Source organism: Triturus cristatus, chromosome 10 (genome assembly GCF_964204655.1).
Source record: "Triturus cristatus chromosome 10, aTriCri1.1, whole genome shotgun sequence".
NCBI lineage: Eukaryota > Metazoa > Chordata > Amphibia > Caudata > Salamandridae > Triturus > Triturus cristatus.
The window spans coordinates 565,804,239-565,827,641 of NC_140593.1; the positions used below are offsets into that span (position 1 = coordinate 565,804,239).

The 23,403-nt window shown below is 50.5% G+C and overlaps 1 protein-coding gene across 1 annotated transcript in view; it reads right to left on the reverse strand.

Moving 5' to 3' along the window:
• Window positions 1–23,403, reverse strand: part of NTAN1 (N-terminal asparagine amidase) — a 297,100-nt gene that overhangs the window by 109,701 nt on the left and 163,996 nt on the right. The window contains exon 8 of the mRNA XM_085632065.1: window positions 13,805–13,902. Within this exon, the coding sequence (XP_085488191.1) occupies window positions 13,805–13,902 (98 nt within the window). The remainder of the gene's footprint in view (window positions 1–13,804; window positions 13,903–23,403) is intronic.

Here is a 23,403-nt window from a genome sequence, read left to right on the forward strand (position 1 = left end):
AGCTGCGTCAACAGGTCCTATGGAAAATGCATGGGGAAAACGCGTTTTGGGACCCCCCTTTTTTCTCGGCCCCCACTTGACGAATAACCGTGAAATTTTCAAGATAGGAGCGGACCGGAGCTAGCCAAATGTTTGGAAAATTTCGCCAAGATCCGTCAATCGGCGCCAACGTTATTCCAAATAGAATTTTACGAATTTCCTATGGAAAATAGGTCCTAACTATAACTACCTACTGGCAAATGCCAGTAGGTAATTGATATATATATATATATATATCAAACAGCCTCCGAGCATGGAGCCTCCGACCCTACAGGGTGGCCTCTAACAACAGGCACGGAGCAGCCCGTCAAACAATTCGTTACACACCACACAGAGGCCCAATACTGGAGTCGCAGGCATTTTATTCAATGGCGCAGCAGCGCAAAGGGAAAACGCTATATACAGCAGTCTGTTTAAGAATTATTCAAGGACATCAGAGCAAGACTATCTGCAGAACAAAGCTGGCTCTAACAGGCCCCCCACCCTTGAAAGGCTGGGGGCCCGGGCCAGAGCCCACTGTGCCTATGGCTTAATACATCTCTGTGTCTTGGAGAACGAGCTTTGAGAAAGCAGCTGTTCCAGCTGAGCAGGCTCACGAGTGAGTTGTGTTCTAACTTTATGTACTTTGTAAACAATGCCTCATCTCTGCAGGCTGAGCTAGTTAGCGCCTTCAAACGGCACTGCTTTTTCACACCTATATCAGAAGCATGTAGGCTTATGTTAATTCCGTTAAACCACATCCTCCCCCCTGTGATTCTTCACCAATGTTTAAAGCTGTTTGCACTCGCTCTGTCAACCGTGATATCAACAACTGCTGCAATTACTTTTCGGCTGATATGTAAACAGGTAATTTAGGAGAGTAACATCGACTGCATAGTTGCCCCCGTTTTGACTGTTTTATGACTCTAGCCAGGCTGTGGCCCTGCTATCCAGGACCCCAGCCTATCTACTTCCTCTCTAAACTGATGTGAGTACCCTAGGTACATCCCAATTGGATACTGAGGACACCCTGTCAACCCCTTGTAGATGGTACCCTAGGTACCCAGGGCATGGGTCCCTCAGAGGCCTACCAGGGGCTGCAGCACTTATTGTGCCACCCCTGGGACAGCCATACAAACTGAAACCACCAGACCACTACTGTAGTCTGGGTAAGGTGGTTCTTGCACCCCTTACAGGGATATAGGTATCCTGTATCCCACTTAATACAACATATATATCCTCATAGGTCACCCCTAAGGCAGGCCTTGCTAATCCTACAAGGCAGGGTGCTGAGATATGTGTGAGGGGGTACACCTACCTGAGTGGGGCCCCTCTGCAACCTTCGTAAAACTTTTGCTGGGTTGTTTGTAGTGCAGCCATACCATATACTCTTAACCGCATTATAAGTAATCGCGATAGCGTGATAACTTGAGGGTGGCTGCACAGAACCATGTCGTGTTTGGTGTCAAACATGTAGGAATCATACCCCCAATCCAACCATGGGAGTGAGGTCATGATTCCCCCCTGGTAGAGGGGCGATATGGTAAAAGCGGCAGATTTTAGACACCAATTTAAAAGTGCACACGTAGTAAAAAATGGATGCTACCCGCCACCCACACGACTCTGGCTGCCTGTTGCTGGGCAGAACTCCAGCCACGGCAGCTGGACAATAGGGATCTTGTTGCATCGAGGTGCTCCCACCTCCCCAGACAGACTATGTGGATTGGAACTGGGTGGGTGCACCATAGGATGTCTTTCAGACTTGAACGCAGGCTTCTCCAGTGCCTACTTCTGCATACACCGCCTCAAACCGGTTCAGGGGCATCCTGTCCCCTGCCCAGGTGGGAAACCACACAAAGGGGAGAGGGTGTAACCACCCTTTCCCGCCTGAACTCTCATTGGTGGGCTCTGATCTGGACACTCCCCTGTTCTTTGGATAAAAGTGAATACAGGGTCCCCAGAGCCTCAGATTATTCTTGGACTTTACAGACTTGAACTTCGACTTGCTGCCGCACAGCTAAAGGAAGAAATCTCTCTTGGGGTAAAGGAGTTACCCCCCTGCTTGGCAGGCACCTGAAACACTGCAAGTGACCCGGTTGGAACTTCGCTGCTCCTACGGACATCGACGACTCTTTCCTACCTTGAGCTGGGTTTCCAAGCATCCCAGGGGCCAGTGAGTGTGCACAGCAAAGCTCAGCACCGTGGACCCCGTGGGTGCCGAGATCCCCAATACCCCAGGACACCGGCCACCTCTTGCACAGCACACGACCCCGACAAGTGGGGAAGTTGTGCTTTGGCCCATTATTGAGCCAACCTCTCAGCATCATCTGTGCCAAAGATCGACGCCCTAGCCCGCTCCGGCGACCCGTGGGCGCATCTTTACGCACGCCAAATTGCTGCCTCCCGCGGTCCCTTGTCTCTCGACTGGTGGGCCCTGGCGGAGGTCAATCTTCACTTCCAAGAGTTCCCCTGGTTGCTCCAGGCCTGCTCTTCAGTCTCCTCGCTGGAGACCTCGCTCAGACCTTGTGGGTCTGCACCAGTAGCTGTTTTGTGATTCTTGCGTGGATTGCGGTTGCCAAGGCTTAGTGGATCCAATCCGGACACTAAACACCGCAGCGACCCTCATCCTTCGTGGGACAGTCGCCCTCCAGAAGCTGGCCTTCCTTGAAGCCTCCTGGACCCCGTGGCTGACGATCCAAGCTACCCACCTTCCACCTGGAAGCAACCGACATTGAAGGGCTCTTTCTCCTAGGCCCCCTGGTCACTGTGCTGTGACCCAGACTCTGTCCCCTCTGCTTTCAGGTCCTTCTCTTCAAGATCTACATCTTCAATCTTCACGACATCGACGACGCTTCTTGCTAGCAGCAGTTCTTCACGTTTTGCCATTGAAAATCAGCCCGCGACCCGACATTGAAAACGACCTATGCACCCGGCTTCCCTGGGGCAGGTAACAGTGGTACAGCTTAGCACACCTTGACTACATCTCAAGAAAGGGTTCAGTAGGCCACACCTAGTGTAGGTAGATACACCAGTACCACTACACTAGAAATGTCTTTAGGTTCAGGAGCCCATAAGGCCCTGGAAGGACCACAGAGGGTCCCAGTCAACAAGTATGACAACCTCTCTTTTGCTGAGCTTAGGGAGATGTGCACTACTAGACAACTGAAGACAAACAAAGGTGCCAACACTCAACGTCTCAGGGAAATCCTGCTCATTGCAGACTTCAAGCAGACTCTAGTGTCTGAGAGGGTAGACAGGTTGGGTGGGCATCCCACAGAAGAGGACACCCAGGTAGTGGACTCTGATGAGGACCAGGAAGAGGAAGTTGAACTTGACCTGGATGAACCAGACCACTCACAACATGGAGGTGATGGCCCAAGAGGCACTCCCTCCATCCCTAATGGGAGAGTGGTGGATCCAAAAAGAAGGAACAGATACCCCTCAGAGGAGTCTAACCATTCTGGGAGATCCAAAAGGACCTCTGCCTCTTCTCAGAGAAGAGAATCCTCCAAGAGAGGAAATGTAGATTGATCCAGTTTGAGCAAGCCAAGCTTCAGCTCAGAAGAGAACAGTTAGCATTAGACAGGGAGTCCCTGGAGCTTTAGAAAGCTTCAAGAAAATGGGGTCTAGAGACCCCTGGTGGCAGTAATAATACCCCTAGAGTTAGAGAGAACGCTCCTGACAGTAGGAACCTGCATAAGATTGTGCCCCCCTATCAGACAGGGGATGACATCCATAAGTGGATCACTGCACTTGAGAGTGCCTGTAAAGTTCAGAGGGTCCCAGTAGAGCAGTGGGCAGCAATCTTATGGCTCTCCTTTGCAGACAAAGGAAGAGACAAGCTCCTCTCTGTTAGGGAAGAGGATGCAGATGATTATTATATCTTGAGAGATGCTTTGATAGATGGGTTTGGTCTAACCACTGATCAATACAGGTTAAAGTTCAGAGCTACCCAAAAAGCACAGAATCAAGAATAGGTAGACTTTGTAGATTGTGCTAATAAGGCTCTGGAAGGTGGGTTAACTGGCAGTAAAGTAAATGATTACCAAGGATTATACAATCTCATCATGAGGGAGCAGATCCTTAATAATTGTCAGAATCAGCTATTGCATCAGCACCTGGTGGGCTCAGATCTGACCTCTCCCCAAGAATTGGGAAAGAAGGCAGACAAGTGGGTCAGAACCAGGATCAAGAAAAAGGTCCAGCCCTTGGGGGGTGCAACTAAAAAGGAAGATGTCAAAAACTCTGAGAAGGGTGGGGAAAAGGGAAAAGACCAGGAGTCTTCAACAGGCCTCCAAATTCCCAATCCAACAAGGCTAAGCAGCCAAGGAAGCCATGGTGTAAAATCTGTAAACAGAAAACCCATTGGACTTCAGACTGTAATAAGGCCAAAGACCCCACAAGTACCACTACACCTGCCCCTAAGGCATCTGTTCCCCCTAGTCCAGCTATTAGTGGTGGTACACAGAACAAGGGTATAGTAGGGTTGACCCTGGGATCTGGAGAGGACTCTGGCCTAGTCAGAATGCCTACTCAGGCTGTATTGGTTTGTGATGGGGACCTGTCCCTATTTGTGAGTCCCAGTGGTGTGGGCAAATACAAGCAACAGCCTAGAATAAATGGAAGGGAGTCTCTAGCTTACAGGGACACAGGGGCTAGTGTCACCATGATGACTAAGGACCTTGTGGACCCTAGCCAGATCATACTTGGAGAAACTTACCAAGTGACCAATGCAAGCAATGTCAGTACTAACCATGCTCTGGCAGTTGTTAACTTCTCTTGGGGAGGGGTAACTGGCCTAAAGAAGGTTGTGGTGAGTGCAGACCTACCAGTAGAATGTTTGCTAGGGAATGATTTGGAGACCTCAGCATGGGCTGAGGTGGAGCTGACTACCCATGCAGCGATGCTGGGTATCCCTGCAGAAGTGTTTGCCCTGACAAGGTCAAAAGCTAAGCTGACAGAAACTGAACAGGCCCTGGATCCTGGAAAAATGGACCAAGGACCTTCCAAGAGAAGGAGTAGCAGGGGTAAGGCAGTGCCTCCCCCCCAGGATCAGTCTGAAGAGACTCTTATAGCAGAAGAGGATCTGACACCTGAAGAAAGAACTGTCCAAGATGAACTTGAGCCTGATCAGGTTGAGTTCTTGGGGACAGGGGGACCTTCTAGGGCAGACTTGAGCCTGGAGCAGCAGAGCTGCCCCACTTTTGAACCCCTCAGACAGCAGGCTGCTGCTGAGGCTGCTGGGAATGCTAGTGGAACCCATAAGATATATTGGGATGATGGACTCCTTTACTCTGAGGGTCGAGACCCCAAGCCTGGTGCAGCCAGGAGGTTGGTCATACCTCAGAAGTTTAGGGGTTTCCTACTCACACTGGCCCATGATATTCCCTTAGCAGGACACCTAGGCCAAAATAAGACATGGGACAGAATTGTCCCTCACTTTCATTGGCCTCAAATGAGTGAGAACTGTAAGAGTTTCTGTAGCTCTTGCATTACCTGTCAGGCCAGTGGCAAGGCAGGTAAATCCACAAAGGCCCCCCTGATACCACAACCTGTGGTGGGGGTCCCCTTTGAAAGGGTAGGAATTGACATTGTTGGTCCCCTTGACCCACCAACAGCATCTGGGCACAGGTTTATTCTGGTGGTAGTGGATCATGCTACCAGATACCCAGAAGCTATTCCCCTTAGGACCATCACAGCACCTGTGGTGGCAAGGGCCCTCCTGGGAATCTTTTCCAGGGTGGGTTTCCCTAAGGAGGTTTTGTCTGACCGAGGTACAAACTTTATGAGTAGCTACCTCAAAGCAATGTGGAAGGAGTGTGGTGTCAACTACAGGTTCACCACCCCCTATCATCCTCAATGCAATGGGCTTGTTGAGAGATTTAACAAGACCCTAAAGGGTATGATCAAAGGACTCCCAGAAAAGCTTAGGCGAAAATGGGATGTTCTTCTGCCCTCCCTTCTCTGCATACAGGGAGGTGCCACAGAAGAGGGTTGGTTACAGCCCTTTTGAACTTTTGTTTGGTCATCCTGTCAGAGGGCCACTCTGTCTAGTAAAGGAGGGATGGGAGTTACCTCTCAAGCCCCCTAAACAGGATATTGTGAACTATGTACTTGGACTCCGCTCCCGGATGGCTGAGTATATGAAGAATGCGACAAAAAACCTTGAGGCAAGTCAGGAATTGCAAAAAGCCTGGCATGACCAAAAGGCTGTACTGGTGGTGTACCAGCCAGGGCAGAAGGTATGGGTGTTGGAGCCAGTGGCCCCAGCAGCCCTCCAAGACAAATGGAGTGGACCACATACCATATTGGAAAAGAAGGGAGAGGTCACCTACTTGGTGGACCTTGGCACTCCCAGAAGTCCCCACAGGGTACTTCATGTGAACAGACTGAAACCATATGTGGACAGGGCTGACATGGGCTTGCTCATGGCAACGGATGAGGGACAGGAGGAGGAGAGTGACCCTCTCCCAGACCTGCTCTCTCACAACCCTGATGATGGGTCAGTAGATGGTGTAGCCTTGGCAGGCAGCCTCACTGCCCAGCAACAGTCTGACTGCAGACAAGTTCTCCAGTCATTCAGGCATATGTTTTCACTGACTCCAAGTCAGACCACCTGGTGCACTCATGAAGTGGACACTGGGGACAGTCTGCCTGTGAAGAATAAGATCTACAGGCAACCTGACCATGTCAGGGACTGCATAAGGACAGAAGTCCAAAAGATGTTGGAATTGGGAATCATTGAGCCCTCAGACAGCCCTTGGGCTAGCCCATTAGTCCTGGTACCCAAACCTCACACCCAAGACGGCAAGAGAGAGGTGAGGTTCTGTGTCGACTACAGAGGACTCAATGCAGTCACTAGGACTGATGCAAATCCCATTCCCAGAGCAGATGAGCTCATAGATAAATTGGCCTCAGCCAAATATATGAGCACATTTGATCTGACAGCTGGCTACTGGCAGATAAGGTTAGCTAAATCTGCAAAAGCCAAAACTGCATTTTCTACCCCTGGTGGGCATTATCAATTTATTGTAAAGCCCTTTGGTTTGAAAAATGCACCTGCCACTTTTCAAAGGTTGGTGAACCAAGTCCTCTCAGGCCTGGATGACTTTAGTGCAGCATATCTAGATGATATTGCTGTCTTCAGCTCCACCTGGGAAGATCACCTGATCCACCTGAGGAAAGTTTTGGAAGCCCTGCAAAAGGCAGGACTCACTATCAAGGCTACTAAGTGCCAGATAGGGCAGAGTCAGGTTGTGTACCTGGGCCACCTTGTAGGTGGAGGCCAGGTTCAACCACTACAGAGCAAAATCCAGACCATCATGGACTGGGTTGCTCCAACCATCCAGACTCAGGTCTGAGTTTTCTTAGGCCTGACTGGTTATTACAGAAGATTTGTGAAGGGATATGGATCCATTGTGACCCCCTTAAATGACTTAACCTCTAAGAGGATGCCCAAGAAAGTTCAGTGGACTGTCAGCTGTCAGAAGATTTTGATGACCTAAAACAGGCAATGTGCTCTGCTCCAGTGCTCCAAAGCCCCAACTACTCCAAAGAATTCATAGTTCAAACTGATGCTTCTGAGGTGGGGGTAGGTGCTGTATTATCACAACTGAATGAAGAGGGCCAGGATCAACCAGTAGCTTTTATTAGCAGAAAGTTGACCCCCGGAGAGAAACATTGGTCGGCTATAGAGAGGGAGGCCTTTGCTGTGGTCTGGGCCTTGAAGAAGCTGAGGCCATACTTGTTTGGCACTCACTTCATTGTTCAAACCGACCATAAGCCCCTCCTATGGCTAAAACGGATGAAGGGTGAAAACCCCAAACTACTCAGGTGGTCCATTTCCCTACAGGTGATGGACTATACAGTGGAACATAGACCTGGGAGCAACCATGCCAATGCAGATGGCCTCTCCAGATATTTCCACTTGGAACATGAAGACTCAACTGGTCAAGGTTAGTTTTATGTCCCTGCGTTGGGGGGGGGTTATGTGGGAGAGTGGCATCGACTGCATAGTTGCCCCCAACATTTTGCTGATGTTTTGACTGTTTTATGACTCTAGCCAGGCTGTGGCCCTGCTATCCAGGACCCCAGCCTATCTGCTTACTCTCTAAACTGATGTGAGTACCCTAGGTACATCACAATTGGATACTGAGGACACCCTGTCAGCCCCTTGTAGATGGTACCCTAGGTACCCAGGGCATGGGTCCCTCAGAGGCATACCAGGGGCTGCAGCACTTATTGTGCCACCCCTGGGACAGCCATACAAACTGACACCACCAGACCACTACTGTAGTCTGGGTAAGGTAGTGCTTGCACCCCTTGCAGGGATATAGGTATCCTGTATCCCACTTAATACAACACATATATCCTCATAGGTCATCCCTAAGGCAGGCCTTGCTAATCTTACAAGGCAGGGTGCTGAGATATGTGTGAGGGGGAACCCCTACCTGAGTAGGGCCCCTCTGCAACCTTCGTAAAACTATTGCTGGGTTGTTTGTAGTGCAGCCATACCATATACTCTTAACCGTATTATAAGTAATCGCGATAGCGTGATAACTTGAGAGTGGCTGCACAGAACCATGTCGTGTTTGGTGTCAAACATGTAGGAATCATACCCCCAATCCAACCATGATTCCCTCCTGCTATAGGGGCGATATGGTAAAAGCGGCAGATTTTAGACACCAATTTAAAAGTGCACACGTAGTACAAAATGTATGCTACCCGCCACCTACACAACTCTGGCTGCCTGTTGCTGGGCAGAACTCCAGCCACGGCAGCTGGACAATAGGAATCTTGTTGCAGGGAGGGGCTCCCACCTCCCCAGACAGACTATGTGGATTGGAACTGGGTGGGTGCACCATAGGATGTCTTTCAGACTTGCACGTAGGCTTCTCCAGTGCCTACTTCTGCATACACCGCCTCAAACCGGTTCAGGGGCATCCTGTCCCCAGCCCAGGCGGGAAACCACACAAAGGGGAGAGGGTGTAGCCACCCTTTCCCGCCTGAACTCTCATTGGTGGGCTCTGATCTGGACACTCCCCTGATCTTTGGATAAAGGTGAATACAGAGCCTCAGATTATTCTTGGACTTTACAGACTTGAACTTCGACTTGCTGCCACACAGCTAAAGGAAGAAATTTCCCTTGGGGTAAAGGAGTTACCCCCCTGCTTGGCAGGCACCTGAAACACTGCAAGTGACCCGGTTGGAACTTCGCTGCTCCTACGGACATCGACGACTCTTTCCTACCTTGAGGTGGGTTTCCAAGCATCCCAGAGGCCAGTGAGTGTGCACAGCAAAGCTCAGCACCGTGGACCCCGTGGGTGCCGAGATCCCCAATACCCCAGGACACCGGCCACCCCTTGCACAGCACACGACCCCGACGAGTGGGGAAGTTGTGCTTTGGCCCCTTATTGAGCCAACCTCTCAGCATCATCTGTGCCAAAGATCGACGCCCTAGCCCGCTCCGGCGACCCATGGGCGCATCTTTACGCAGCTGATGTTGCATCATCTTACAAAGATGTGCGTGAAGCGCTCAACAGAAAATTTCTTCACAAACGAAACACTGACTATGAATGTTATACTTCCAATTTAGCCTCCCAAGCAAAGGATGAATCTACGGGAGAATTTATATCGCGTCTTAAACAGCTAGCACGTTACTATGCGTTTGACTCCTTCTCAACTGAAGATGCTTTCCGCCTCTGTATAATTGAAGGGTGTCAATCTGAGTCCCTACACAGACGCCTTCTAAAGAAGAGCTATTCCTTGGATGAAATTGAAGAAATGATGAGAGTCAATGATCAGGCAGAAGAACATGCTAAACAAATGGAAGCTGGAAAAGGTGAGAAACGGGAACAAGCTTTCTGAATTCAATCTCGTCACACGGAGCGTCACTCCTCTGCAGGTCGAAGACCGTCCAAGTCCAAGGAATATTCTCACAGACCAAGTCGTCGTTGCTGTCCAGACTGGACTGACAAGGGACGGGATCGACAGCTCAAATGTTATCGCTGCGGTCAAGACTTCCCTCACACTGAGACTTGCCCTCCATTAGGTCAGAAGTGTCGGCAATGTGGCAAAGAAAACCATTTTGAAAAGGTATGCAGAGCAACTCGCAGAGACACTCTCAGGCAATTCAAACACTACAGCTCTCGACATCACGCCAAAGCAGTACGAGATTGCAGAGATACGTCCTCCAGCTCGTTACGTTGGAGTCTCTATTCTCATGTCTCTCGTAAATCACAATGATCAGAATCTCGGGAATCAAGGTCCCTCACACCGGTATCGGAAGACAGTGAGGAGTATGTCTGCATGGTCGCAGACCCGGACAGGCTAAAGTAATATCCAAGACTGCACCTCCAAATGGGTGAGCACTTAGCCGAGATTACTCAACAAAATGGCTCCACGACCGCTCCTGCATAAAGCTGCAGTGCGAGTATACACATGAATGTCGAAGGAGCCCCTTCCATGCTTAGGACAATTTCAGACCTCCCTCACATACAAAGATAGAACTATTCCAGCTCACATTCACGTGATCAAAGGGCCTAAAGCTGACTGCCTTCTTAGCTTGCCCACAGCGGAACGACTTCAACTGGTGGAGATATTATTCAGAGTGGATGATGAACCTGACATAGATCCCAAGTCTTCGAAATTGTTTACAAGACTCAGAAAAATTACCAATTTTCAAGTTTGTTTGCATATCAATGAACGGGTGACGCCTATAGCTCAACACCACAGGAAAATACCATTTCATCTGTCGGTGAAAGAAGAGCTGCAGGATCTTCTACGGGCACACATCATTGAAAGAACTTCTGGTTCCACTCCCTGGGTATCTCCAGTGGTTATAGTACCAAAGAAAGGATCAGAAGGCAAAGTCCGCCTATGTGTTGACTTGAGAGCGCACAATACTGCCATTGAAAGGGAAAGACTCCCTGGACCTCATATCAGTGACATGATCGCGACCTTGAATGGTGCACAAATATTTTCCAAACGAGATCTTAACAAGGGCTATCACCAGCTTGAATTGCACGAAAGGTCACAATACATTACCACATTTTCGAGTCATCAAGGTCTATTCAGGTACAAACGACAGCTTTGGAGTCTCTTCGGCTGCTGAGATCTTTCAGGAAGTAATCAGAAGAGTGATCCATCACATTCCCAACACTCTTAATTATAGTGACGACATCCTCGTGTTTGGAGCAACTGTAGAGGAACACAATAAAGCACTGGATCGAGTATGTCACGCATTACTGGAAGCAAATCTACCACTCAACAAAGACAAATGTTAATTTCACAAATCCACCTTAAAGTTTTATGGACACATCTTCTCGTGCATAGGAATGAGACGAGATCCTGAAAAAATTGCAGCGCTGAACGACACCCCTCGCCCTCGAGATGCTGGATATGTACGGTCATTTCTAGGAATGGCCAGCTACTGCGCACAGTATATTAAGGACTATGCCACTATCCGCTATCCACTGAGGAAACTGACCAAACAAGGTCACACATTCCAATGGACCACCAGCTGTGAGCAAGCATTCCACGCAATTAAAACAGCCGTTGAATCTGCCAAAAATGTGGCGTACTTCAACCCTCGTTGGAAGATGGAGATCACAGTGGATGCCAGTCCGGTGGGACTGGGAGCCATATTGGCTCAGTATTACATGGAAAGTGACCAACGCCACATAGTAGCGTATGCCAGCCGCAGCCTGATGGACACCGAACAAGCATACTCCCAGCCGGAGGAAGAAACGAATGCAGTAGTCTGGGCCTGTGAGCACTTTCACATCTTTATCTATGGGAAACACTTCACACTCATCATGGACCACCAAGCCCTGATAACCATATTTGGAAATCTCCAAGCTAAAATGCCACCAAGAATTGAACGCTGGGGAATTCGTCTTCAAGAATATACATACACTATCATCCACAAACTCGGAAAAGCAGTCAATCCGGCAGATTACATGACGCAACATTCCAAGAAGTCATCAAGCTCGAATCCGTCGCTAGCGGAGGAATACATACACTTTGTTGTGGCTCAAGCAACACCGCCTGCAGTTGCTCTGGAAGCCATTATTGAAGTCACAACCAGCGATGCCACTTTACAGGATGTGAAACATCACATTCAGACAAACAGTTGGAGACATCTAGAAGAGCCCGAGCACAAGAATCAAGATGATGGCCATGAGCTAGCTTCTTTCCAACATGTAAAAGATTAACTGTCCAAAAGGATTGTCATCCCAAAGCTACTGCGTCAAGGCATTGTCAATTGAGCACACGAAGGACACCGAGGCATCGTAGCCACTAAGAGAGCACTGAGGAAACGGGTCTGGTTCTCTTCTCTTGATCAAATGGTCAAACTAACCATGAAAGACTGCTCTCAGTGTCAGTTGGTCAGTAGAGAGGAGCCACCTGCACCTCTACAAATGTCAGAACTACCAGAGGATGTGTGGCAACATGTTGCAGTAGACTTCTTCGGTCCCATACAATCTGGCAAATACTTCCTTGTTATAATGGATGAGTACTCCTGCTTCCCCACTGCTCACCTCAAATCATCAACCAGAGCAGCCTCCCCCATACCAGTGATGGATGAGGTCTTTGCAGCCGGGGAATTCTCAAGGTAGTCAAGACAGACAATGGCCCTCCGTTTAATGGACAGGAATTTGCCACATTTGCAAATCATCTCAGTTTTTGACATCGGAAGATCACTCCCCTGTGGCCACAGGCCAATGGTATGGTCGAAAGATTTATGGCTACTCTGAAGAAGGCCATACAGCAAGCGGAACTCTCCAAGCGAGACATTCAAACAGCACTGAACGAGGTGTTAAGAGCTTATCGAACCACACCTCACAGCAATACAGACAGATGTCCAGCAACTCTGATGCTGGGCTGCACAGTCCCCACAAGAATACCGACTTGAAAAGACGCCACCTGTTGTAGGAGGCAAGATCCAGAACATGAGGAGTTAGCAGCAATAGACAGAGTCAGAAAAGCCAAGTTGAAAGAATATGCGGACAGTCGTCGGAGAGCCAAACCATCATCCATCAAAGAAGGGGACCGGGGACTTGTCTGACAAGAACAACAAAGGAAATCTGACAGTCGAAATCACGCTCATCCTCTGCTGGTAACGAAACAAAAAGGGACTATGATCACAGCTGCTTCAGATGACAAGAGGATAACAAGAAACGTTGCGCACTTTCAGAGATGTAAGCCATTCACAAGAGAAACATTAGAAGTACTAGAAAGTACAGCAAAAGAGGACACTCAGGTGACAGGAAGTGAGCACGTGTCTCCGTTTCTTTTGGCTGAAAGTGATAGACCCGCTCAAGATATTGCCTGCTGGCCACAGCATATTCATCGGAGGCCTACAAGTCTAATTGAAGAACTGTACCTATGTTCTTTTTTTTTCTTTCTCTCTTTTCTTTCTTTCCTTAGTTGATTTGTTCTATTGTTGATATCAGTCCAAATTGTGTAAGAAGAGGGGAGGTGTAGTATTGTGGCAGATGCAGAGCCACTGGCGTTAGGACCTGGGACGGGAACCTGGGAGGTATAAAAGGAAAGGGAGAAACGGAAAGGGAGGAGTCAGATAGGAGATAGGGGCAGGAGATTCAAGGATGAAGTAAGTAATAACGGTGCTGAGAATAAAGAGCTCATAACATACTGCTACGAGTACTTGTCCTCTATACTAGGCAAGGGACACGACAGATACCAACTTCGGAAACCTATAATTCACTTTTTCCTAATATAAAACTATTATGTAACTTTTGCAATGAACGATTTGAAAACTTACTGGTCCGCCTGTAAAACTGCGAGCTGAACGTAGGTCTTCTTCTGGCCCTTTATCTTGAAAAGTTGCAGGGAATAGGTCACCCGTTTTAACATTAACAGCTGTAAATGAACATATTAAAGGGATTATAGATAAGTTTGAGCAAAGGTATCAGGAAAACTGAACTACTTTTTATGGATGCAATCAATGGAAAAGTTGGTGTTAACAATCGCAACAGGAAGAAAAACCGCAAAACAGGTTTAAATACCTTTTGGTGTACAAACATTAATTGTATACTACGTGTTACAGCGCATAGGCTTTCAAACTTCCTCAAGTTAAAAAACTAACTTAGGAAAATATTATAAAGCCTAAAAAAATGCGTATTTCATCCATTAGATATTAAAATAGAGGGAAAAAGCAAAGGGCTGTGTTTGCTTTTTAATTTTTAGTCAATTTGCCAAATCTTTATTAATTCACGGAACGCCTCCACCATACATTTTACAGGTTTCACAATCTGTAGCAATATAATGCAGCTAACACATTTACTTCTCAAACAAGGTGAGGGAGACAAACACAAATGTTAACCACGCAAATTTATGCAGTCTTTCATGTGGTACCTCACAATGAATTGTGATGGTGTGCGACACCCAACACGCGCATTTTAGCTATTCTCTAAAGCAATCCTGTTACCTTCATCCACTTGTGCAGAGCAGCAGAAAAACGTTTTGGATTAGGGAGCCTCCTCAGCAGCTGTCTTATTTGTGCACAAGTTTTACCCCGCAAACCACACCTACTCTCAAAGAACAAACACTGCTGTAACATTTTCGGCCCCTTTTGAGCTCTGCTTTGTGGTATTCACCCTACCATTCTGCTCCCACCACTGAATCATTTTTCAATTAACCTGACTCTATCCTAGAATATAACAGACTTGTCAATCTCTCACGGTGCTCAACTTTAACCTCCAATTGAAAAAACAACAACCGCCCTTCATACCCCAACACACACAACACTAATGTTCTCCTCCTTGTAGTACAAAAGTCTTGACCATTCAATGCCTCTAGGTAGTTCTCCAATATTTCCACCCGATCCTCCTAATAGACAATAGATGTGCCCCACTACAGTCTGAATCGACAAGTGGGTAGAGAATCCTGCTTTCACTGTCATGGCCTGGCCAGTGCTTAATTTGAGCCTGTGGTTGCGCGGCAAAAGGGGGGCACGGGGGGGGGTGGGGGCGCTGGCACACAATTTTTGGAACCGGCACTTAGTTTGCCTCTATAGACATTAACCACAAGCAAGAGAGGGAAAAACACACTAAGATGAAAGAAGGAAGAGAAAAACAGGAATCAGCAAGAATGAGATAACGGAGCAGGGAGTGTTTGCTAGTGGATGGAAGAGCCATGATGTATATTCAGGACTACACAGCCTTGGTATTCGGAATGCTGAGATTTAAAAGCAAAGGCTGCAGGCTTCTGAGAAGAGCTTTGGCATCGGCACTCACTGTTTTACAAATTAAGCAGGGAGCCTGGCCTCAAGATGGCTTGATGACTCTCACAAGCTCTAGGTATGCACATGCACTCCATTGTTTGGTGCAGGCACAGAACACCAACAACCACCCACTCTGCTTCTCCCTGATTTTTTTTAAATCAAGGAGAGTACACACACATTGTTTTCACCAGCCGTGGACACAAACAAAAATCCAAAAAGAAGTGTCTATAAAGCTCTATCTTGCGATGCTTGGTGAACGTTAAGTAAAGTCACTGCTGCAACACTCACAAATAGACAATGGGTCAGGGCCTCTTCATGTACGTCCATGATATTCTCCATAGTACCTTACAGTATCTAGACTTGTCAACAACAGTACATGTGCATACCCCACACAGCAGGGTCAGCCATAAAAAGCATGCAAGTAGCATCAAAAAAGATAACCATTCTTACAAACCCAAGGTAAGTCCATATTCAGCACAAGGTTAATTCTGACCACCTCCTAGGTTCATGGCACCTTCCAGTCAGCCCACCCATCTCGAAGAACAAGTTACTAACCTTCGGTAACGATGTATCTGTAAGAAACATTAGTTAGTTAGATTCCTCACCTTAGAATATCCCCAGGCGTCAGACTGGATCCGGAAGATTTTTCGTCAGCAATACCCCTTGCGCGTCGCTAGGCGTCGTCTGCGGCTCCGCGTCCGTCGTCGGCGTCGTGCGCCGGGATGACGTCGTCGGAGTACTTAGACGCCGCCCTCGCGCGCTGACGTCAGTTCTTGTACATAGCCTTCCGCGCCAGGAACGCAGAGCCATGCAAAGACCGACACTGGTGCCAAAAATAAAATCTAGGGGCCTGAAAGGACAACCTTAACCCTAGATGTCAGTTCGCAGAACGGGGAGGATGGGAGGGTCGGTGAGGAATCTAACTAACTAATGTTTCTTACAGATACATCGTTACCGAAGGTTAGTAACTTGTTCATCTGAAAGAAACACGTTAGTTAGATTCCTCACCTTAGAATAGATACCCAAGCAATACCATCCCCGGTGGTGGGTCTGCGAACCAAGATCACACCAGAAAGTCCTGGAGGACAGAACGGCCAAAGAAGCCATCCCTCCGGACTTGGCTGTCAAGGCAATAATGCCTGGCAAACGTGTGTAGAGAAGCCCACGTCGCCGCCTGACAGATGTCCTGCAAAGGGACTCCCCGTCCCAAGGCAGTAGTAGCCGCCGTGGCCCGAGTAGAATGGGCGCGCAGCCCAACAGGAGGGTCCTTTTTAGCCAAGGAATAGCAGATTTTTATACACAAAACGACCCACCGAGAGATGGTTCGTTTGTGCACAGCTTTCCCCTTCTTAGCGCCCACGTACCCAACAAAAAGCTGGTCGTCCACCCGGAACTGTTTTGTGCGGTCCAGATAGAAGGAGAGCGCACGTTTTGGGTCCAGACGGTGGAGCCTCTCTTCCTCTTTGGAAGGATGCGGAGGCGGAAAGAAGGTGGGCAAGGTGACAGACTGCCCAAGGTGAAATGGAGTCACCACTTTAGGAAGAAAAGAGGGACGAGGCCGAAGGACAACCTTGTCCGGATGAACAGATAGAAAAGGAGGCTTTGAAGATAAAGCCTGGAGCTCACTCACCCGTCTAGCCGAGGTGATGGCTACCAGAAAAGCAGTCTTTAGAGTTAGAAGACGAAGAGGGCAATTGTGAAGAGGCTCGAAGGGAGCGCACATCAGGAATGTCAAAACCAGATTCAAGTCCCACTGAGGCATTACAAAAGGGACAGGAGGGAACGTGTGTGTAATGCCTTTGAGAAAGCGTGTAACCACAGGGGACTTGAAAAGAGAAGGCTGATCAGGAAGCCGCAAGAAGGCGGAGATGGCAGCAAGATAACCTTTCAGGGTGCCCAGGGCAGAGCCCTGCCGGGCCAGAGAAAGAAGGAAGAGGAGAACCTCAGAAAGAGGGGCGGAAAGGGGATCCACAGCCTTTGCTGTGCACCATGCCACAAATTTGTTCCACCGGCAGGCGTATACCGACTTTGTGGAGGGACGCCTGGCTGCCAGAATGATATCACAGACTTCAGGAGGCAAGTCAAATGGCATCAACTGCCGCCGCTCAATCTCCACGCATGGAGGTGGAGGCTGGACAGGTTCGGGTGGAGGACCGTCCCCTGCTGCTGCGACAGAAGATCCTCCCGAAGGGGCAGACGTATCGGGGGATCGGTCAACAGACTGAGTAGCTCGGGATACCAGTATCTTCGTGCCCAATCCGGAGCCACCAAGATGACTTGGGCCCGGTCGCGCCTGATCTTCTTCAGCACTCTGGGCAGAAGTGGTATAGGCGGAAAGGCGTACAACAGACCGCAACTCCACTCGTGACGAAAAGCGTCGCCGAGCGAGTGCCGCCTTGGAAATTCCAACGCGCAGAACTGCTGACATTGCGCGTTCTCTTCGGTGGCGAATAGATCTAACCAAGGCTCTCCCCACTGCTGAAAGAGGCCTTGCACCACTTCGGAGTTCAGACGCCATTCGTGATCCATCATGCACCGGCGGCTGAGTTCGTCTGCTCTGGCGTTCAGAGAGCCCGCCAGATGTTGAACCACCAGGGTGACGCCCTGGTGTTCCAGCCATGTCCAGAGGCGCAGAGCCTCCTGACAAAGGGTCCACGACCCCACCCCGCCCTGTTTGTTGCAGTACCACATGGCGGTGGTGTTGTCCGTGAACACCTGCACGACACTTCCCCTGACAGAGGGAAGGAAGGCTTTCAGTGCAAGCCGGATCGCTCGCAACTCCAACAGGTTGATGTGGAGACGAGACTCCGCCGGAGACCAGAGGCCTCTGATCTCCGCCTCTCCCATATGGCCACCCCAACCCAGGAGGGACGCATCCGTCACTACGACATGCTCCGGTTGGGGAAGGGAGAGGCTCTTGCCCTTGACCCACTCGCGGTCCGTGAGCCACCACTGCAACTGCTGTGCAGTGCCCTCCGAGATCAAGACATGGTCGGACAGGTTGCCGTGATGCTGGGCCCACTGAAACTTCAGGTCCCACTGCAGAGCCCGCATGCGCCGCCTGGCGTGATGCACTAGTAGGATGCAGGAGGCCATCAGCCCCAGAAGCCGCAACACTAGCCTGACCGAAACCCGGGATAGAGGCCGAAAGATGGGAATCAGGGCCTGTATATCCCGGACCCGCTGTTCCGGTGGATGGACCCGGAACTGCGCCGAATCGAGAACCGCTCCGATGAAGAGGAGCTTCTGAGAGGGACTCAAGTGTGACTTCGGCACGTTGATGGAAAACCCCAGCAAATGCAGGAGATCCGCCGTAGTCTGGAGGTGGGAGACGACTGCCTGGGGCGAGCCCGCCTTCAACAACCAGTCGTCGAGATAGGGGAAGACTGGGACCCCTGATCTGCGCAGATGAGCTGCGACCACCGCCATCACTTTCGTGAACACCCGAGGGGCACTGGTGAGGCCGAAGGGGAGCACGGTAAACTGAAAGTGCTCTTGGCCCACCGTGAACCGCAGGTAACGCCGGTGGGCCGGCAGGACGGGGATATGGAAATATGCGTCCTGCAAGTCCAACGCTACCATCCAGTCTCCAGGGTCTAGGGCAGTTAAAACCTGAGCCAACGTTAGCATCTTGAACCTTTCCTTTCGGAGGAAGGCATTGACGTTCCGGAGGTCCAAGATAGGGCGCAGGCCCCCCTTGCCCTTCTTGGGAACCAGAAAGTAGTGGGAATAACAACCACGACCTACTTCTGGACTCGGAACGCGCTCGACGGCCCCCTTGGCCAAGAGAGCCGAAACTTCCTCGCGGAGAAGATCCAAATGATCCCCCGAGATACGGTGGTGCTGTGGTGGCATGGCTGGAGGGGTCGTCTCGAAGGGGAGGGAGTAGCCCCTTCGGACGATTTGCAGCACCCACCTGTCCGATGTTATGGACCGCCAGTGGAGCAGGTGATGGCGAACTCTGCCGCCCACTGGCGTGGTATGGGCCTGAAAGCTCGGACTAGGAAGGCTTTGAGGCGGATGCTGCCGGGGTGGATGTGGGCTGACCACGTCGGCCTCCATTTCCGCCACGGCGGAAGCCACGTCCGCGACCGCGCGCAGGTTGGTTCTGCGGCTGGTGGCTCTGCGGACGTGAGGAGGCGCCCCTTCCTTGGCCACGAAAGGGGCGAAAAGCGGAGGTGTGCGCCCGCGGAGCCGAGAGGCCCAAGGACTTGGCCGTAGCCCGGGAGTCCTTAAAGCGGTTCAGCGCACTGTCCGCCTTCTCACCAAACAGGCGAGTGCCATCAAAGGGCATGTCCATGAGGGTGTTCTGGACATCCCCGGAAAATGACGTGGACCGCATCCAGGCGTGGCGGCGGAGCGCCACCGTGGTGGAAATCGCCCGACCTAGCGAGTCCGTGGTGTCAAGCCCACATCTTATGGCGTGCCGTGCTGCATCCCTCCCATCGGCCAGAGCCTGGGAAAGACGTGGCCGGACCTCCTCCGGACACAGGGGCAGCACGTCCTCCACCGTATCCCACAGGGAATGGGAATAACGGTCCAAGAGACAGGCGGTATTTAAGGACCGCAGGCCCAAACTAAGGGACGAGAACAGTTTCTTGCCAAACTGCTCGAGTCTCTTGGAATCCCGGTCCGGCGGAGCGGTCGGGAAGGAGGATTGGGAAGTAGAGGCCTGGATAACCAGACTCTCGGGGGTGGGGTGTTGGGACAGGAAGCTGGGGTCGCCCGGAGCAGGGCGGTGGCGCCTGGCAACGTTCCTATCCACAGGAGGAACTGTGGAGGGCTTGGACCAGGTGCCCTGCAGAACGTCAGTGAGGGCCTCGTTAAACGGCAGCAGAGGCTCAGTGGAGCTTGCTGAGGTTTGAAGCACCTCAGTGAGGATGTTGGTCCTCACAGCCACGGCAGGCAACTCGAGCCCAAGGGCCTCAGCCGCCTTGCGCAGCACCACAGAAAATGCTGCACCCTCCTCCGAAGCCACGGTCGGAGGAGAAGTGAATCCAGCGTCTGGCGAGGTGTCCAGCCCGCTGGCCTCCCCCAGTTCATCTGCCCAGTCCTGAGAAAGCTGTGACTGAACAGCCAGAGGGTCCTCGAACCCCTCCCAGTCGCCCCCTTCTTCCGATTCCTGATAAACAGGAGGAATGATCGGAACCGGACTGTAGAGATGGTAGGTCTCTAGCGGCGTCGGATGCGGCGTCGGCGGACGCCGTGCCGGCGTCGGGTCCGGATGAGGGCTAAACTGGGGCGTCGGCGTCACAGGCGTCGGCGGCGCCGGTGACGGCGTCGGTGGTTCAGGCGTCGGCGCCGGTGGAGGAGTGACAAGGTCAACCGGCGTCGACTGGGGCCCAGGCATGGGCCCCGCGGGGACCTGCGGCGTCGAGACCGGAGTCGTCGACGGCGCCGGGGCCGGAGCCGCCGGCACGCGAGGTCGCCCAGTCGAGCCCGCGGGGCCCGAAGGCGCGCCAGCGGGCGTCGACGGCGGGGCCAGGCTCCTCATGGCCGAGAGGAAGGCGCTGATCTCCGCCGGCGCCGCGTCAGCCCCAGGGACCGGAAGGTATGGGGGCGGACGCGGCACCTGCGGCTCCGCCGGAGCCGCGGGGGTGGAACCACTTGGACCCTCGGCCGAGTCGCGCGACCGGCGAGGGGAGTCCGAAGAGCGATGTCGCCTCTTGGACTTCTTTGAGTGCTTGGACTTACCCGACGACTTGGAGCCCGACGATCGATGGTGGCGTCGGCTAGGGCTCCGCGAGCGATCCTTGGACCTCCTCCTGGACCGGGATCGCGCACGACGCGGAGCCGAGTGGCGAAGCTCGAGAAGCTTGCGGGACCGCTCCCGCCTAGCCTTCGAAGTCAGGGCCTGGCAGTCGTTGCACGACTCCGCGTCGTGGTCGAGGCCTAAGCAATAGAGGCACCGGCGGTGGTGATCGGTCACCGACATCAGTCGATGACAGTCTTCACAAGCCTTGAACCCAGGCATCCTACCGGCACCAGATGTCGACAGACAGGGATCAAAAATGATCAAAAAGAGTTAGTCAAAAAAGACTAAAAGGGGTAGCTCTCCCGGATCTGCGCTTACTGGCGCGGAAAAAAGAAGAACAAGAACTGACGTCAGCGCGCGAGGGCGGCGTCTAAGTACTCCGACGACGTCATCCCGGCGCACGACGCCGACGACGGACGCGGAGCCGCAGACGACGCCTAGCGACGCGCAAGGGGTATTGCTGACGAAAAATCTTCCGGATCCAGTCTGACGCCTGGGGATATTCTAAGGTGAGGAATCTAACTAACGTGTTTCTTTCAGATTCAATGTTATGAAATACAGGAGCTTTATCCAGTATTGACAGGTGTATTATTACCCGAGTGTGGTCATTCCTGGCCAGCCAGAAGTAAACTGTCAGGCCATAGAAATTTCACCCTTGAACATCAACACAGAACCTCCTTCCGTTCTACATGCAGGGAGTCATACGTTTCCACTTATGCCTTAAAATCACAATACACATGCTCCTCACTCACTCACATGTGAACTACAAGAACTCATCCTAACCTCTACATCCTTAGCCTGCTCACCTACATTAAATGAACACTTTTCTCTTTGATCACTTATCAGTTTGTAGATCTGTCCGCAATCCTCGACGTCCCACAGCCACTTTGATTACTCCCAACTCCAGATGGAAATCTGTTCAAGCACTAAGCCAGACTAGTGAAACCAAGTACACATCAAACAGACTCAGCACAAATATCACTTTTTTTCACCGTCTTAATAATATACAGTTCTCAGCTTTGAACTCTTACTATCCCCTTTGCACTTTTACTCCTCAACCTGGCCACCATCTAAGGCCAAGGACCACATTAGAAATGCAAGTACTTAAGATACAAACGCACACCCACCTGCAGAGATGGAGGAAATCCCTTACTCAGAATCACTTGGATATACACGGAGCAGTCCTCCTCTCACTGACCATAGTCCTCCGATATGTCAAATACATGTACTACATAAACCTCATATGCTGTACGAAATTGCCCTCGAAAAGTAATCTTCACCTAACACTTTTCATTCTAATACTCATCACAAATCTTCATCAACATTTGGCTCCCTCCTCAAGGCTCTCTTGCCGTCCTGATCTCCTTTCTGCCAACCTCCTGCCCTATCTGATCTGATTCTCTCATCCTGACATCTCCAGCTGAACTGATACCCATGCGTTATTCCACAAACCCATCAGGTGCTTCTTCTGACTCTTACTCCTCCAAATATTTAATCCACTTGAGCTTTCATCTGAATACAAAGCTGCCTTATTGAGCTCTATAAGCACTATGTTATCTAGGTAATATGCCTAGAGTGCTTCAAATATGCTGCAGTACTTCACCCTACTAAACAAACAACGAATCTCGTATCCCCATCTATTTATTGCCTGGTTTGCCTACTTCCTTTTTTTCCTCCAAAACTCTTGAACGGCTAGTGTTCGATCAACTGGCCAGTTATCTGTTTACTCCTCAGCAGCACCATACTTTGTGCTCTGAGCTTAGCCTGCCCAGCAGGGCATTTCACTAACAGATATCTTAAGTTTTGTAGCTAAGCTAGAGCTGGGCAGTTCCTACAATGGCAGCCATCTCTGCCTGTCCCAATGCTACAGCCTGTCAAAGTGCATTGTCCATGAGGCCTAGACATCTTTTGAAAATCCAGTGAAATGCACTGAAGCAAGCAAAATGCAGTGTAACAGCTATACTTATAGACTGATCAATGGAGGCTGCATAAAAGTCCTATCATGGAATATAGCGGGCCTAAGGACCAAAAGGGGAAACACCACTTGGGAACTCTTCCTTGCTACCCACCATATCATAGCCCTCCAGGAAACTTGGGAAGCTACAGAATCTTACTTTTTGGATGGGTTCTATTCATTTTGTAACTTTGTCATACCATCTTCCATGGGGAGAGCTGGGGGGTGGGGTTTGTTGCTAATCAAAATTAAATTGTCATACAAAGCTAAGCTGATAGATCTGGTTCGCCCAATATTTTAGCAGTCGAACTAACAGGGAAGAACTTGCTAACCTTTCTAGTGGTCAACTTTTATAATTCTTTTATGAGAGGTGATGACCTGGAACATTTAAGATCCCTCACTCTTTTTTTGGCGAACTATGAGGACAAT